Below are 15,327 nucleotides of genomic sequence, written 5' to 3'. Positions count from 1 at the left end.
ATTACGAATTTCATGTCAGAATTCAAAAAATTCAAAATTTTGGACACAATATAAAGGAATATTTTTCAAAATAAAAAAGATCCTTTTCAAACAATTAACTGTAATGTTTTTAGAAGCGTTGAACACCAAAATTATATAAAGAATTGACAATGAAAATGCATTAAATCTTTCTTGTCACTACTTTAACAGCTAATGCCTTTATTGGTCGGACTATTTTAACGTGATTTTATTGGTCGGCTTATTACCTCTTGCCTTTATTGGTCGGATTATTACCTCTTTTTTCAACTTGCCTTTATTGGTCGGATTATTACCTCTTTTTTTATCTTGCCTTTATTAGTCGGACTATTTCATCTTGCCTTTATTGGTCGGACTATTTTAACTTGCTTTTATTAGTTGGATTATTTCATCTTACCTATACATACGTCGGATTATTACCTCTTGCCTTTATTAGTCGGATTATTTCATCATGCCTTTATTGGTCAGACTATTTTAACTTGCCTTTATTGGTTGGATTACTTTAACTTGCCTTTATTGGTCGGTTTATTTTAACGTGATTTTATTAGTCGGATTATTTCATCTAGCCTTTATTGGTCGGATTATTTTAACTTGCCTTTATTAGTTTATTAGTTATTTATTGGTCGGACTATTTTAACTTGCTTTTATTAGTTGGATTATTTCATCTTACCTACATAAGTCGGATTATTACCTTTTGCCTTTATTAGTCGGATTATTTCATCATGCCTTTATTGGTCAGACTATTTTAACTTGCCTTTATTGGTTGTATTACTTTAACTTGCCTTTAGTGGTCGGTTTATTTTAACGTGATTTTATTAGTCGGATTATTTCATCTAGCCTTTATTAGTTTGATCAGTACATCTTACCTGTGTTGGTTTGATTATTTCATCTTACCTTTACTTGTAGAAGTCTTCTCTTTTTCCATTATTTGACATGGTCAACTTTGACCCTCTATATTTCCTAAACGGGGCATATGCTCACCTTAAAATTTTGCAGGGATTATTTGGTCATCATATATGACCATTTGGTATAAAAAAAGTTTCAAAATTCGAGGTACGAAAAACGGGCATTTTTTGCCGAGGCTCTTTAATTTTTAGAATTCATAAGAAAATTCTGAATTTTTGTGTCTTTTTTGTTTGTCTCATAAACTGTGAAATTACCACGAATTCTAATACAAAAACTTTACTTTTTTTCTATTTCTGACAATAGTTTGTTTTCAATAACTTATAATTCTTTAACACAACTATAGTAAAATTATTACTTAGAAATTATTTAATGAAAAATTTTACTTAAATATTTCAAAATGAATTCAATTTTAAAAGAGTTCAATTTTAAAGAACTTAGATTTTTGAAAACTTTTAATAATTCAAATTATTAAAATCAATAATGGATTTTTAGAAAATTTTTAGTTAAAAACACTAAAACAAATTGAATTTTATAGAAGTTACAAATGATTGCAAAAATTGAAATATTTTCAACATTTTTTTAAAATTCTTATCAAAATTTCAATTATCTTTATAAATAATAAAATTCTTCTCCGAAATTCAATAAAAATTTCATAGGAATTCAAAATGAATAATAAAATAATAAATATGATCAAATATGAATAATACAATTTTATTACAGAAATTCAATATTATTTAAATACAATAATTTTAATCAAATTCCTCGAAAAATGTAATTATTCTTAAAAAATTTATTAAAATTCGTCGGCAGAATTCAATTATTTTAAAATTTGGTGATATAGTTCTTTATGTGAATTTAATATTAAGGAACATTCAATTTTGTAATGAATTAATTATTTTTGTATTTAAATAATTTAATTCTCGTAGAATATTTTCTAATAAAAATTGGTTTAAAAATGACGAAGTTGAAGTCCACAACTTTGATCAACGAAAAAAATTTATTTAATCTATTTCAATATTATTTTTAATTTAATATTTAATTGTATAACAATTATTGTCAGATCATAAACGCAGTCTATTTTTTCTAAATATTTTTGTGGCAATATTGCTGCGTTATCTTTTATTAATTTACTAAGTGCACAATTTTTTTCGTTGCCAAACGTTGTGGACTTCAACGTCGTTAAAAATGAACTTCATTTAAAATTTTACATAAAAACTGAATATTACAAGCATTACAGCGTGAATTTTTAGAAATAATTGAATTTTGAAAAGGTTTTAATTTAAAATCTTTGAAAATTTGAATTTTTCATACTTTTAACTAACAATTCTGTAAAATTAATTTTTTTTTAAAAGTTTAATTGAATTTTTTTAAAAATTATGTCAAGGTTTTTATTATATTGTCTAATATATATTTAATTGAAGAATTTCCAAATAATCGAAATTTGGTAAAATTGAATTGTAAATTCAATTCATTTGAAAATTCTCAAGAAACTTTTTCAAAAATTATGAAAAATAATAATTGAGTTAAAGAAGAATTTTAGTTTAAAATTCTGGACAATAATAATTGAATTGAAATAATGAAAATAATTTTGAAGAAGTTATAGTAACAATATTCTTATAATATTTAACGATTTTATTTATCACTCTATCATGTTTTCAAGTAATATTCTTACAAGTTGTTGAATTTCAGATAGGTTTAAATATGAAATTTTTGAAAATCTGAATTCCTGTGCAAAAATAATAATGATTAAATATAATTATTTAAAAAAAGAAGTTTTTGATGTTTTCGAATAATGTTACAATCACAAAAATTCGTAAATAAATGTAATAGGACATTTTTTTGAGTATCTAATAATTTTTAGAGTCAATCAGAATATTTTTTAAGGTCATGGAAAAAGTCAAAATTTTGTCTGGAAAGTAGGGAAAAACAAAATTAAATTTTTGTGGCAACCCTGTATTAATTAATTACTCAATTTTATAATTCACATTTAAATAAAAAGTAGAATACATATAATTTAAATTATTAATAATTCGAAATAATAAATAATACCTATATTTTGGAAAAATTATTTTCTCATTTTTAAATTAGATTCACAATATTAAAGTAATCGTGATAATATTATATTAAATATAATAAATTGTTAATAAATTGGTATGGTAATTTGTATGTTTCGAATTTTAATATATTACCTATTATTTTGATTATTATTCATTTTTATTATTATTATGGTTATTGAAATTATTATTGTTATTTTATTCACAGAATATCTGAGTAAAGTGTTTATTCTTGAGGACTTTGTGGCAAATATTTGCATGAAGCTTTCAAGAAGAGACTGATGGAGTTCCGCACAGTGGCTTGAAATGAATATCAATTCACGTTGGACATATAAAAAACGTGGTGAAACCATTATAGTGCTGAGCTTATATATTCGAATATTACTGGCACGTTAATGACCTTGACACAGTTATTTAATATCCATTTTCTTCCTTTTCTCTATTATTTAGAGAAAAAAAGTAATCTTCATAATCTAATACATATTTGTTTCCACATTATCACAATATACTATAGTAAATGAAAAAAGTTCAACGACTGATTAGAAATTATTCACTTCATTTCCTTTATTCAAAACTAGAAAATATTTATTTTACGCTAAATTGCAAAATATTTTAATTGTCCATGAATTTTGTATGGAGAATTCGATTAAAATCTATCAATATTTTGCCGAAATCTAGAAATACAGAGAAGAAGAAATATAGAGAAAATGGAATATAGAATAAAAATAGAAATATAAAGAAAATGAGAGAAATATTTAAAAATACGGAGTAAAGAGAGAAAGAAAAAAAGGATTCTTGTAATTAAAAAATCGAGTTTTTTTGAAAATAAATACTTGTTTATTTCAGTGTCATGACGTTATGTTTTTCAATGTTCGTTCACTCTGCCAAATAAATAATTATGTTATTTACAGTGGATTTTTTGTTACATCTAAATCGAAAACTGTTTTTGTTTACATCTTTCGAATTGTTTCAGGAATTTGATCCATTCTTGATGTGAGTGGAAAGGATGAGGATGCGGACGTTGATGATGGTGCGGGTTTCGGTGGTCCCTCGAATAAACACGTTTTAGCTGTTTTCAAAAGACGTCCATTGTTACCCGTTCTCCAATAAACGGAACGAACTGCCTGCCTACCAGCAACAACAGTAACAGATCCACCAATCAACATCTGTAAAGAAAAAGAAAAATTTAGAAGATCAATTATTATCAAAATTTTAAGGAGGTTAGTCATTTTACAAATCTTGGTATAAATAGTGATGAGTACATCCGAAATTTATCAATAATTTATAAAAACATTAAAATTCTAAAAATTGGAGAATTTTTTCAATTTTCAAGAAAAATCGAATTATTAATTGTTTTTAATTCGAAGGAACGTTGGATGCAATTTTTAAATTAAATATTTAAAATTTTGTAGATTATACATCTTTTCGTCCACTGAATAGAGAAAAATTTATTCTTACTTTTCGAAAATTAATTTCTCCATTTTTTAAATCTCTTTTTCTAATTTTTAATCCTATTTTGAATCTAATTTTCAATCGCCTTTGATTTACAGAAGGGCAGGTAAAATTAAAGTTGTACTAAGAGTTTTTATACATAAAAAAATTTCAACTGAAAGAAAACTTTTTGTTTTAAATAAAATAAATAATTTTAATTTAATTAAAGAAAATTCAATTTTAAAGATCTGTTTTTTCTAATTTTTAATATTTCGAATCTAATAAATTTTTAAAATTAGGGGAAATAAATTTCAAAAATAGAAAAATTCTTTTTCGATAAGTAAGAATAAATTTTTCCCTATATCAAAGCACGGAAAAAATTTTTAAATATTTAAATTGGAAAATTTACTTGTTCCTTCGAATAAAATAAAAAATAATTCGCTTTTTCCGAAAACTGCAGGTAAAATTGTGCAATTGTAATTAGGTGAATAAATTGAAGAATGAAAATAAAATGAAAATATTAATTTGTTTTTTAAACGAAAAAGGACGAAAAAATTTTGCAATATATTTAAAAAGAAATTGTTCAATAATGCAACGAATAAAAAAAAATGTAATTTTGAATTATAATTAAATAAATCTTTCAGTTATGAAGATTATAAATGAAATTATTAATAAGATAAAATGAAAAATAATTTACCTTGTTAATTTATAAATTGATACTGCTTGAAATGACTAGACTCTGTTAAAAATATCACTCGCAAAAAGTTATATTTTGCAGAAAGTGAATTTTTCTATTTTGGTCAAGAATGTCCTTTCTTCATTCGTACAGACGTTATTGTGCCGAGGGAATTAAAACACTGATCTCGAGTTGTGGATGTCGATACTTTATACCCGATAGAAAATTTACGTCATAACTTTCAGATAAGAACATTATTATTGTCATTCAAAGAACGTGTGATCGCTCCTCGTATATGAGTGAAAAAAGTAGATACAAAAGAGACTAAGTAAAAGGAAGAAGAGATGAGGGAGTACAAAGATCCACACCTATAATAAAGGAGTTATAATAATGACGATGATAAGCTTTGCAAGTGGCGTGCTTTATATTATCTCTTCCTGTTAACTTTTCAAAAAGAAAAAAAAGTTTGGGTATACGATTTGTTGGCAGAAATATTTATAATAATATTGTTGATTTCAGGTTATTGTTGACTAAATATTACGTTATCAAAGGCATTATTGTTATTGTGTACTTATTCATTAGGAAATGCATTCTACCATTTTTAGTCAGTTAATTTATTTTTCTTTTAACTAATTCATTAATTATTTAACTAATTTTCTAAATTTAATTTTAACTTATTTAAATAATTTACTAATTATTTAACTAATTTATCTAAATAATTCTTTTATTATTTAATTAATTTATTAATTTATTATCTTATTTATTTAGCTAATTGCGTATAAAAAGAGAACAAAATTAATGAAACTATTAATTGGTTAAAAAAATAATCATGTATAGAGAAAAAAGTTAGTAAAATAAATAATTAGTTAAAAAATTAATCAGCTGATTATTTAACTAATCAATTATTTATTTAGCTGATTATGTAGAGAAATCATAGAAAGTAAAGAAGAAAGTAGAGAAAAAATCAATCAGTAAAATAATTAATTAGATAAAAAATGAATCAGCTAACTACTTAACTATTTAATAATTTTTTTAGTTAATTACTTAAAGAAAGTATAGAAAGTACATTATGAAGTTATGAGAAAGTACAGAAAGTAGAAAAAAATCATTGAAATAATTATTTTTATAAATTATTTTTAATTTCACCTTTTTTTGTTACAGTTTAATTAGTTTTTTTCGATTCATTGTATTCATTGCATTATTGATCAATAATTCTTCTAAAATTGCGGAATTTTTTCGTTCACTTTGATTCAAAAGAAATTAAATTAATAAAATTATTTTAATTTAATTATTAATTCTTAATTAAATTAATTAATTTCTGAATTTCATTTTTATTTTTACCTATATTTTATTCATTTTCAGGGAATAAAATATAGAGAACTTGATATGTAATAACAGCCACAGCTTTGTCAAGGAAAAACTAAACAATTTTTGACAACAAAATTTTTTTTTCCTAACTTCTACATTATTTGTCCTAATGAGCTAAAAATTAGTATACTAGTGTATTGTTACAGTCTGATCACAAAAAATTTTTGAAAATTTTTTTTAGAAATAACTTTTTTTGGTACCAAATGATCTAAATATTAGTGTACGGAACCCGCCATTTCAGTGCGAGTATACAATTCGCACTTGCCCGGTTTTTTGATTTAAAAATAAAACTTAATTGTTATTTCTAAATTAAAATAGTAGTTTTATGTATATATTTTTCTTTTTTTGTTGAACTAATTTATTAACAAATATAAAAGTTAAATCGAATGCGATTCAAGATTAAATTTAAAATATTAATAATTTGGAGAAAATGGATTTGGAAAGTAGAGAAATTCACTTTTAAGAAGTAACAATAAATTTGTCCCTAATAAAAGGACGAAAAAAATTCTTTAATACACAAAATTTAAATATTCAAATTATAAATTTCATCTGGAAAGTGTAGAAAGAAGAGAAAAAAATTAATTAGTGAAATAATTAGTTGAATTTATCGGCTAATTAATTATTTATTTAGCTAAATGTGTAGAGAAAGCATAGAAAGTAAAGAGGAAAATAGAGAAAAAATTAATTAGTGAAATAATTAATTACTTATAAAATTAATCAGTTATTTATTTAACTAACTTTGTCTAGAAAGTACAGAAATAATTATTTAGTAAACAAGGTAAAAAATTAACCAGTTAGCTAAGTATTTAACTAATTAATTATTATTTTATTTAACAAATTAATTAATTAGTTAAAAAATTACTCTGATAATTGGTTTTTTTTGGTTTTGTTATTGTTGGCCTGTTGTCCCCGAAGGTCAAAAAGTAAAGTAGAATAAATGAAATAATCAATATTGGTTGAAAAAAAATAAATTAATCGGTTAGTTAATTATTCAGTTAACTAATTAATTTCTTTCGTTTAGCATTTCCATGGTCATTTCTAGAACGTCTTCTTAAAATATAAAAATTTGTAATTCTACTGTGATTTCAAGATGACGCAAAACAATAATGATGAAATGTATTTTTTGTGATGAATTTTCTTATTATTATTTTGAACAGAAAGCGCAATGACTTGTGTTGCGCGTTTTGTTTACATTTTTTTCTATATCCTAACAATACACACATGTATATGCGACAATTTTCTCATTTCACGATTTTCATCATATATGCGTCAGAAAATTCTTCCGTTTGCGTAATAAAATTTTTCCACTTTATAAAATGACAATAGGGAAAATTACAGTTACTTTAATTCTAATACGTTCTGGAATCTTCCTTCCTAAGTTTGTCGTTGTCAGAAATGATTCAGAATTAATTTCAACTATATACCATCGATTGTAATTAGTTTCATTTTTTGTATATATTCTACTTTTTTGCCTTCTTTTCTCCACCTGAATTTAAATTTTCTTATTTTGAACGAAAAATTAGTTTCCTAGTTTTTTAAATTTTGATTTTCTTTTTAAATTTTAATGATGAGTTGTGTTTTACATCATCGAAAAATTTAATTTTGTGTTTTAGATAATTTAATTTTTGGTGAGTTAATTTATGATATTCATATATTTTCTGGGCAAAGTTGAATAGAATATTCCTCGAAAATTATTTTCCATTCATATAAGAGTTGACTCTCTTATCAATGAAGAGGTTTTTCTTGAGTTTTAATCTACACGGCGGTACCAAGTGCGACTTTTTTTTCTTAAATACCGTTCTTAACTGTCTGCATTGAAATATTTTTATTTTTTTAATCTTTACGAGTTCCTTTTCAGAAAATAAATAAATAAACAAACAAAATGTATTGAATCATCGTACGATTTACATGCGTGATATCAGCAGTAATTAGAATATGAAATTTTATAAAAGGGGAATTTTTCAAGTACTTTATTATTATTGTTATTTTCTATTTACTTTATTTATTCGTTTATTTTCTTTATTAGTTTTATTTTTATTATTACTATTATTTATTTCTAATATTTTTTTGTTATTGTTTTAAATAAATTATTTCTAATATTTTATCATTTTTTTCAATTACTTTAATAATATGGTTAATACATGTTTTTTTCATATATATAGTTAAAATAATTGTATGTTATATATATTCTCTATAAAAATGAAACTAGATCGATAATTTATTTAATGCAAATATGTAGCGAATAATAATAATAATAATCCAATAGTTATTACTTCTTTTTTTTAATAAATGTAAATACCTAATTAAAATTTTGATTTTTGACAATTACGATTAGAATTAGATGAGAGAAAATGAAAATTATTTTTGCTAATAAAAGAATAATACATATTATGGAAAACTAATTAGAAATAATAATGAATGAATTTTTTCATTTAGTTATTTCATTTATTGCTTACTCATAGCGGAAATATTTACTTTATGAGAAATATTTATTCATTTACATTAAAAGATGACATGACCCTCAAGGATTAAACATGATAAAAAATAAATAAAAATAAAAACTTGATAATAATTTATCTTCGTCTAGATACATTTTTCTAACATTCTTTTATAATTTTATAGTAAAATGTAAATGTTTAACCTGTTGATTACTTAAAAAAATTGCGAAGGAAAGGAAAAAATATTTTTGTCTACATTTCACTGAATAATGATAAAACAATAGGAAAAAGAAAAATTCCAATGCAATAAAATTTAAAGTCTCAAATTTATGAAACTGAAGTTACCAACGTTTGTTCGACGAAAAATATAATACGTAACAATTTCTATTTCCCTGCCTCAGATCCAATTTTTTTTCCACATTTATTAAAAATACTAATGTCAGGAAGCATAAGAAATTATTTTCAACTGGAACCAGGTCGAAGAGGGTAATGATTTTGATTTTTTGTCGCGGATTTTTCGAAAAATCCCTGACAAACAATCAAAATCGTTGCCCTCCCTGACCTGGTTCCAGTTGAAAATAATTTCTAATGGCTTCTAACATTAATGTTTATAATATGTGACCTGGACAGTGAAAAGGGACCTTACGTGCGAAAACAAGTTTTCAAGAAAACAGCAGTTAAAGTTTAACTTAGAAAAACCCTTGTAACTTTTTTAAATATTAATATTTTTTAATCAAATTAGGCTTATTTTCTTCACCGTGAATCACAGTATCTAAATAAAAAACATACCAGTAATGAAAATTTTTTTTTAATAATTGTTTATATAAATTAATAACAAACTCCCCAAACATAGAAAAAATAATCTAAGTTTTCTAACTTGCAACAATAAGTGTAAATAAGTGACACATGTTTGTAAGGGTTTTCGAGGCCGCTGATTACGAATATGATGTTAAATTGACAATTTGACAGTTGACAGCTGTCAACTTCTCTAAAAAGTGATCGTTTTTTGTAAAAAAAGACAGTAATAAGGTTTTTGAGGTCGCTTATTACGAATATGATATCAAATTTGAATTTTAACTGTTGACAGTTGTCAAAGAAACTGTCAACTTTTCTAAATAATAAAAAATTATCGTCTTTGTCATTTTAATTTGTATAATAACAAAAAATCAGTTTTTTCGTATTTTTAACTCTTGTTTTTTTTACTTAAATTTTTTTTTTTAAAACTTCTAATCAACTTATGATTTTTTGGTTTTCACCATCTTAAAGAGCGTTTCAAACCCTATCCGAATCAACAAAAAAGTAAAAAAATGATTTTTTGACACGTAAGGTCCCTTTTCATAGACCAGGTCACATATATGTGAAAAAAATTGGATCTGAGGCAGGGACATTGTTACGTATTATATTTTTCGTCCAGCAAACGTTGGTAACTTCAGTTTCATTCAAATTTTAATTATTATTAACTTTATTAAAGTCTGTGGTTTTTCATTCTGTCCGTTCGCAGTATGAAGTTAGTTGTTAGTTATCATTTGCGAATTATTATCATGATTTTTTTGTTTGTTTATATTTTTCGTGATGTTTTGACATTTCCGATGTTATGTTATGCGGTAGTGCGGGTGTTTTTAAAAAACGTTAAATTGTGACAAGAATTATTGTGTTTGAAAAATCGTGGAAAAATATCTGGTATCAGGCGAGAGGTTACCGTTTTCAGTGGAAAAAAAACTGTAGATTGGTAAATTCTAATTATTAATTAAAATTTTCTTCTTAATTAAATCATTTATATTATTTCATTTTATTTTGTTAAATAAAAATCTCAAAATAACTTAAAAACAAATTTTATTCGTATATCTTATTATTATTATTATTATTTTTTTTTATTTATAATTATAATTGATAATATTTATTGTATTTTGATTTATTATTATTATTGAAAATTTTATGCATTTTTAAAATCTAAAAAAACTGAAATATCGAATTGTCAATAAAAGTTGTATTATTTTCAATTTTCAACGATTATTAATTTTAATTAAAAAATTCAATTTTCCTGAATCAATAAAAAATATCGTTCTAAATTTTATTACATTGGTCGTTTTCGTAAATTACTATTCAATAATATTAATTATTCAAAATAATTAATTTTTTAATATTTAATTTTTCAAAAATTTAATTAATCTTCAATTATTAACTTATACAGTGCAGGATCTAGAGTCTAAATTTTTTGGGAAGAGCGATCCCTTTAGTGTGTGCTTTTTTTGATTGCTATTATGAGTGATAATAGCTCCTGGTTCTTTTATGTTTAAAAAATTGTTCGAAATAATTAATTTTTCAAAAATGAAAAAAAAAAATTCAATTGTTTCAAATTTTAATTAATTTTAAAAAAATGATTTTACACAAAAAATTTATTTATTTTTAAAAATAATTGCAATTCAAAATCTATTTGAATTTAGTATTTTAATAAATTACTTTTTTTATTATGTTAAAAATAAATTGTTTTTTTAAATATTTTATTAATTTTTTACAATATTTGAATTTTAAATAATTCAAAAGTCAATTATTAATTATTCAAAAATAAATCAAACAATTTTAATTAATTCAAAAATAAATTATTCTGTTTTTAATAAAAATTTAATTATTTTGAAATCATTGAAAAATGTAATTGTTCAAAATAATAATTAATTATTCAAATATCAAAAATACAATTAATTCAAAATTAAATTATTTCATTTTAAATAAAAAATTGAAATTAATTTATTGGCACTTACGTAAAAAATAAACGTATTTCTGTGTGTGTTTGTGTGTAGAATTAACTTATAAGTGCTTTCTTTTGCAAGAATTAAACTTATCGTTATCTTCTGTTCAAATAAAATATAAAATGTTAACGTTTTTTTTAACACAATATTATAGAAAATAGATTTTCTAAAAAGAAAAAAAAATAATGAACTTAAAAAAAATACTTTAGGCACCGCCTTTCATTTCAACTATTTAAATACTATCAAGTCTTTTAAAGACTATATAAAGTCTTCAAATCATGAAAAATACATAATAAAAAATTGAATTATTCCGAAATAAAATTCAAAAATCAACAAAACAATCAATTTACAATTAGGGCCATTTGGGGTAATTGTAAACAAGGGATAAATGTAAACAATAGATGTTTCAACTAAATTTACAAATTTAAAAATTAGTTTTAAAAACTTGAAAAAAATTGTTCATAAATTTAAATTACTTTAAAAATATCCAATTAAAATTATTAAAGAAACACAATTATTAAACAAAAAATAAAAAATAATTCTTCAGAAAAATTTAATTAGGGTTTCCAAAATTGATTTAATGATTTTTAGCGAAAATTGAATTATTTTCATAAATAATGACATTTTTTGAAGAAATTCAATGATTCTCAAATTTTTTGCAAGAATTTAAATGAAATTCAATATATTAATTTTAATTAAAATTAAAAATATTGAAACATAAAATTATTAAAGAAGATAGGAAACAAAAAAGTAAATTACAACTAAATCAAAGAAGATAGAAGAAGAAGAAGATATTAATATAGAGAGAAGATATAAAGATAGAAGATGTTAATTGAATAATTTTATATTTCTAAAAAAAATGTATTTTTCATTCTTTCCAGCATTTCCATTTTTTAAATTTATTTAAAACATTATAACGTCATAATAATAATTAAAATACCCTTAAAAATAATAATAATCATTTTAAAGAATTGCTATTTTAATAGAAAAAATATATTTATATATATATTAAAACATAAAATTATTAAAATATTAAACAAAAAAAAAATATAAACTGCGAACAGATATTTTCAATTAATAAATAAAAATTTTAATTTATTTATATAAAAAAAGAAAATGCAAAAATATATTAATTAATAGAAGATGAAATAATTTCTTTAATGGCATTTGAACCATAATGACGTCACAATTTGTTCACAGCATTTGCTAAAAAATTGTGACATCATAATGGTTCAAATTCGCTGAAAAAATAAAGTTTTAATTATTTAAAATAAAACGTTGAAAAAAAAATGCACGCGCGCTCGCGCGCGTCAGTTTTTGCTAGTTATAATGAAAATAATAATAAACCAATAATAGATTTTGTTTTAATGAAAAGTAATAATATTATTATAATAATAAAAGAATAAAAAGAACAATGTATAAATAATTTTAACTTATACAAAATTAAATAGTCTTTTTTTCTAAAAATATAAATACAAAAAATGTCGCTAAAAATATAGAATTTAAAATTTAAGAGATAATATATATATAAAAGAATATGAAATGACAGAATTTGATTAAAAAAGAACAACAAATTAAGAAATTCAAAGAATTAATTGCAAACTGATTAATAGAAAATCAACCGGTGCCATTGAGTCTGTTGCGGTTGTAGCCTGTTTTTATCAGCTAGTCATTATGCATACATTTGATATCAAAAGCTTATCATTTATACAACCTCGCTACTATTCTTGAAATCTAACAAAAAATTTTAATTCCTCAAAATTTCATATAAATTTTTATTTTTTTTCGTAAACAATTTTTTTATTTTATTAAGTCTTTTCAAGTTAATTTAATTAAAATACATAATTACTATTTACATATATACTGTAACTTTTCAAATAAATAATAATAAATAATTGTTATTAATAATAAAAATTAGTTTCTATATCAATATTATTTTTAATATTAATTTTTGAAAAAGTTCTTTTTCTTTTTTTAAAAAAATTAACTTCTTCAGAAATTTTAATTATAATTGTTCAAAATTTTTATTTTCTAAAATTTGAAATTCAAACCTTTTGAAGTAGGGGAGAGTCTCCAGTTGTGAGACGGGTTTCATTTTTGACCCGTAAATTGTAAACAGGTAAACGAAATTGAAAATAAAATACACCGTTCGAAAGGTAACAGAAATACGCAACTTTTATTAAAAGAAAGTATAGTGTTTCGATGAACTCAAAAAATTTTACGATACATTTTCCGAGCACATCGCTTTTTTCAAAAAAAAAAAATGTCTCCAGTTGTGAGACACTCATTAAAAATTGCTAAAATTTAATAAGTTTGACATAAAACGTTATGTTTAGTAGAAATAATTAAATATATTAATAATATATATTATTATATACTAAATAATAATATTTATTCGCCAAAATATGAATATCAAATAAACACAATTTAATAGCTTCAACAAGAGCATTAAAATTGATTTCTTCTGAATCAATTGACTTTTTTCCACTTGACATGCCCAAAAATACTAGAAAAAGAAATCAAAACAACATTTAAATAGTATGCCTGCAAATTTGTATTTTTTATGCTGCCCAGATGGGTGTTGACACCGTCTCACAACTGGTGATATGCTGTGTCTCACACCCAGAAATTGGTGCTATTTTGAAAAAGGAAAATTAAATTATTTTCAACCGTAGATTGGAACAATGCAATATTGCATCACAAAATATAAGGAAAAGACTAAAAGAAAATGAATTACATTTACCTTTTCCAATTAATTAACTTGGAAAAAAAGTACTTTTCATTTATTGAAAAAACGCTTTTTAGTCGATTATCACACACAGTGTTGGTATTTAACAAAAACAGTTTATATATCCGCTTCGGCGTACATGAAAAAGTTGGCTCATGTAAAAAGAAATGTTTTTATATAAACCAATCGGATTTTTAATATTGCATGTTAAAAAAAATTGACTGTCTCACAACTGGAGGTGTCTCACAACTGGAGACTCTCCCCTACAATTATTTATAAAATTTGTGAACGCATCTCTAATCGAATATTAAATAATTTTTAAATTTTTTTACTAAAATCCTTATAAAATCACTTATTTTTAATAATTTATGAGACATTATTTTGAGAATTCAATTATTTAAACAAAAAAATAAATTTGACTTGAAATAATTCTGAAATCCATTTGTTTACAATTCAATTTTACTAAATTTCAATTATTCTAAAATTGTTCAATTAAAATTATTCAAAAATTTAAACAATTTCAAAACAATTTGAATAGAAAATTTTCAAAAAATTAACTTTTTCATAATTATGAAATAAAATTGTAATACAAATTATTTTAAATAATTTATATTTTCTGAAATTTCAAATTGAATTAAATTATTGAAAATAAATTAAATTTCATATTCTGTTGAAGATTTTTGATTAAATTAAATTAAATAAAAAAAAATAATTAAAATTAAAAAATTAATTAATTAAATAATAAAAAATTAATTTTAATTAAATTAAATCTTGTAAATATTTTTAAACGTTAATGACCACCAAAATCCAGAATTTTCTTATGAATTCTTTAAATTTAATATGTTTGTAGTACTTTTGATAAAATTCCCTGACATTTTCGCATCAATTTCCAGATTTAAATTTCAATTTGCTATTTAAATTTCAAAGGTTTCAAATTGCAATTTTTGAAAATCTTAATTTTGAA

At 22.4% G+C, this 15,327-nt stretch overlaps 1 protein-coding gene across 1 annotated transcript; it reads right to left on the bottom strand.

Annotated features, from left to right (window-relative positions):
- Positions 1-3,789: 3,789 nt before the first annotated feature.
- On the bottom strand, positions 3,790-5,275 carry LOC122513127. The gene is made up of 2 exons (XM_043629399.1): positions 5,104-5,275; positions 3,790-4,141 (listed from the first exon to the last, which is right to left on the bottom strand). The coding sequence occupies exon 2, from the start codon at positions 4,139-4,141 to the stop codon at positions 3,926-3,928; it is 216 nt and encodes a 71-aa protein (XP_043485334.1). The 5' UTR covers positions 5,104-5,275; the 3' UTR covers positions 3,790-3,925.
- Between the last annotated feature and the right edge of the window lie 10,052 nt (positions 5,276-15,327).

Source organism: Leptopilina heterotoma, unplaced genomic scaffold (assembly GCF_015476425.1).
Source record: "Leptopilina heterotoma isolate Lh14 unplaced genomic scaffold, ASM1547642v1 Lhet_134, whole genome shotgun sequence".
NCBI lineage: Eukaryota > Metazoa > Arthropoda > Insecta > Hymenoptera > Figitidae > Leptopilina > Leptopilina heterotoma.
This window is presented reverse-complemented; position numbering and strand designations above follow the sequence as displayed.

Coding starts and splice junctions, on each gene's coding strand:
- LOC122513127 (XM_043629399.1), bottom strand. CDS start 4,141: ATGTTGATTGGTGGATCTGTTACTGTTGTTGCTGGTAGGCAGGCAGTT.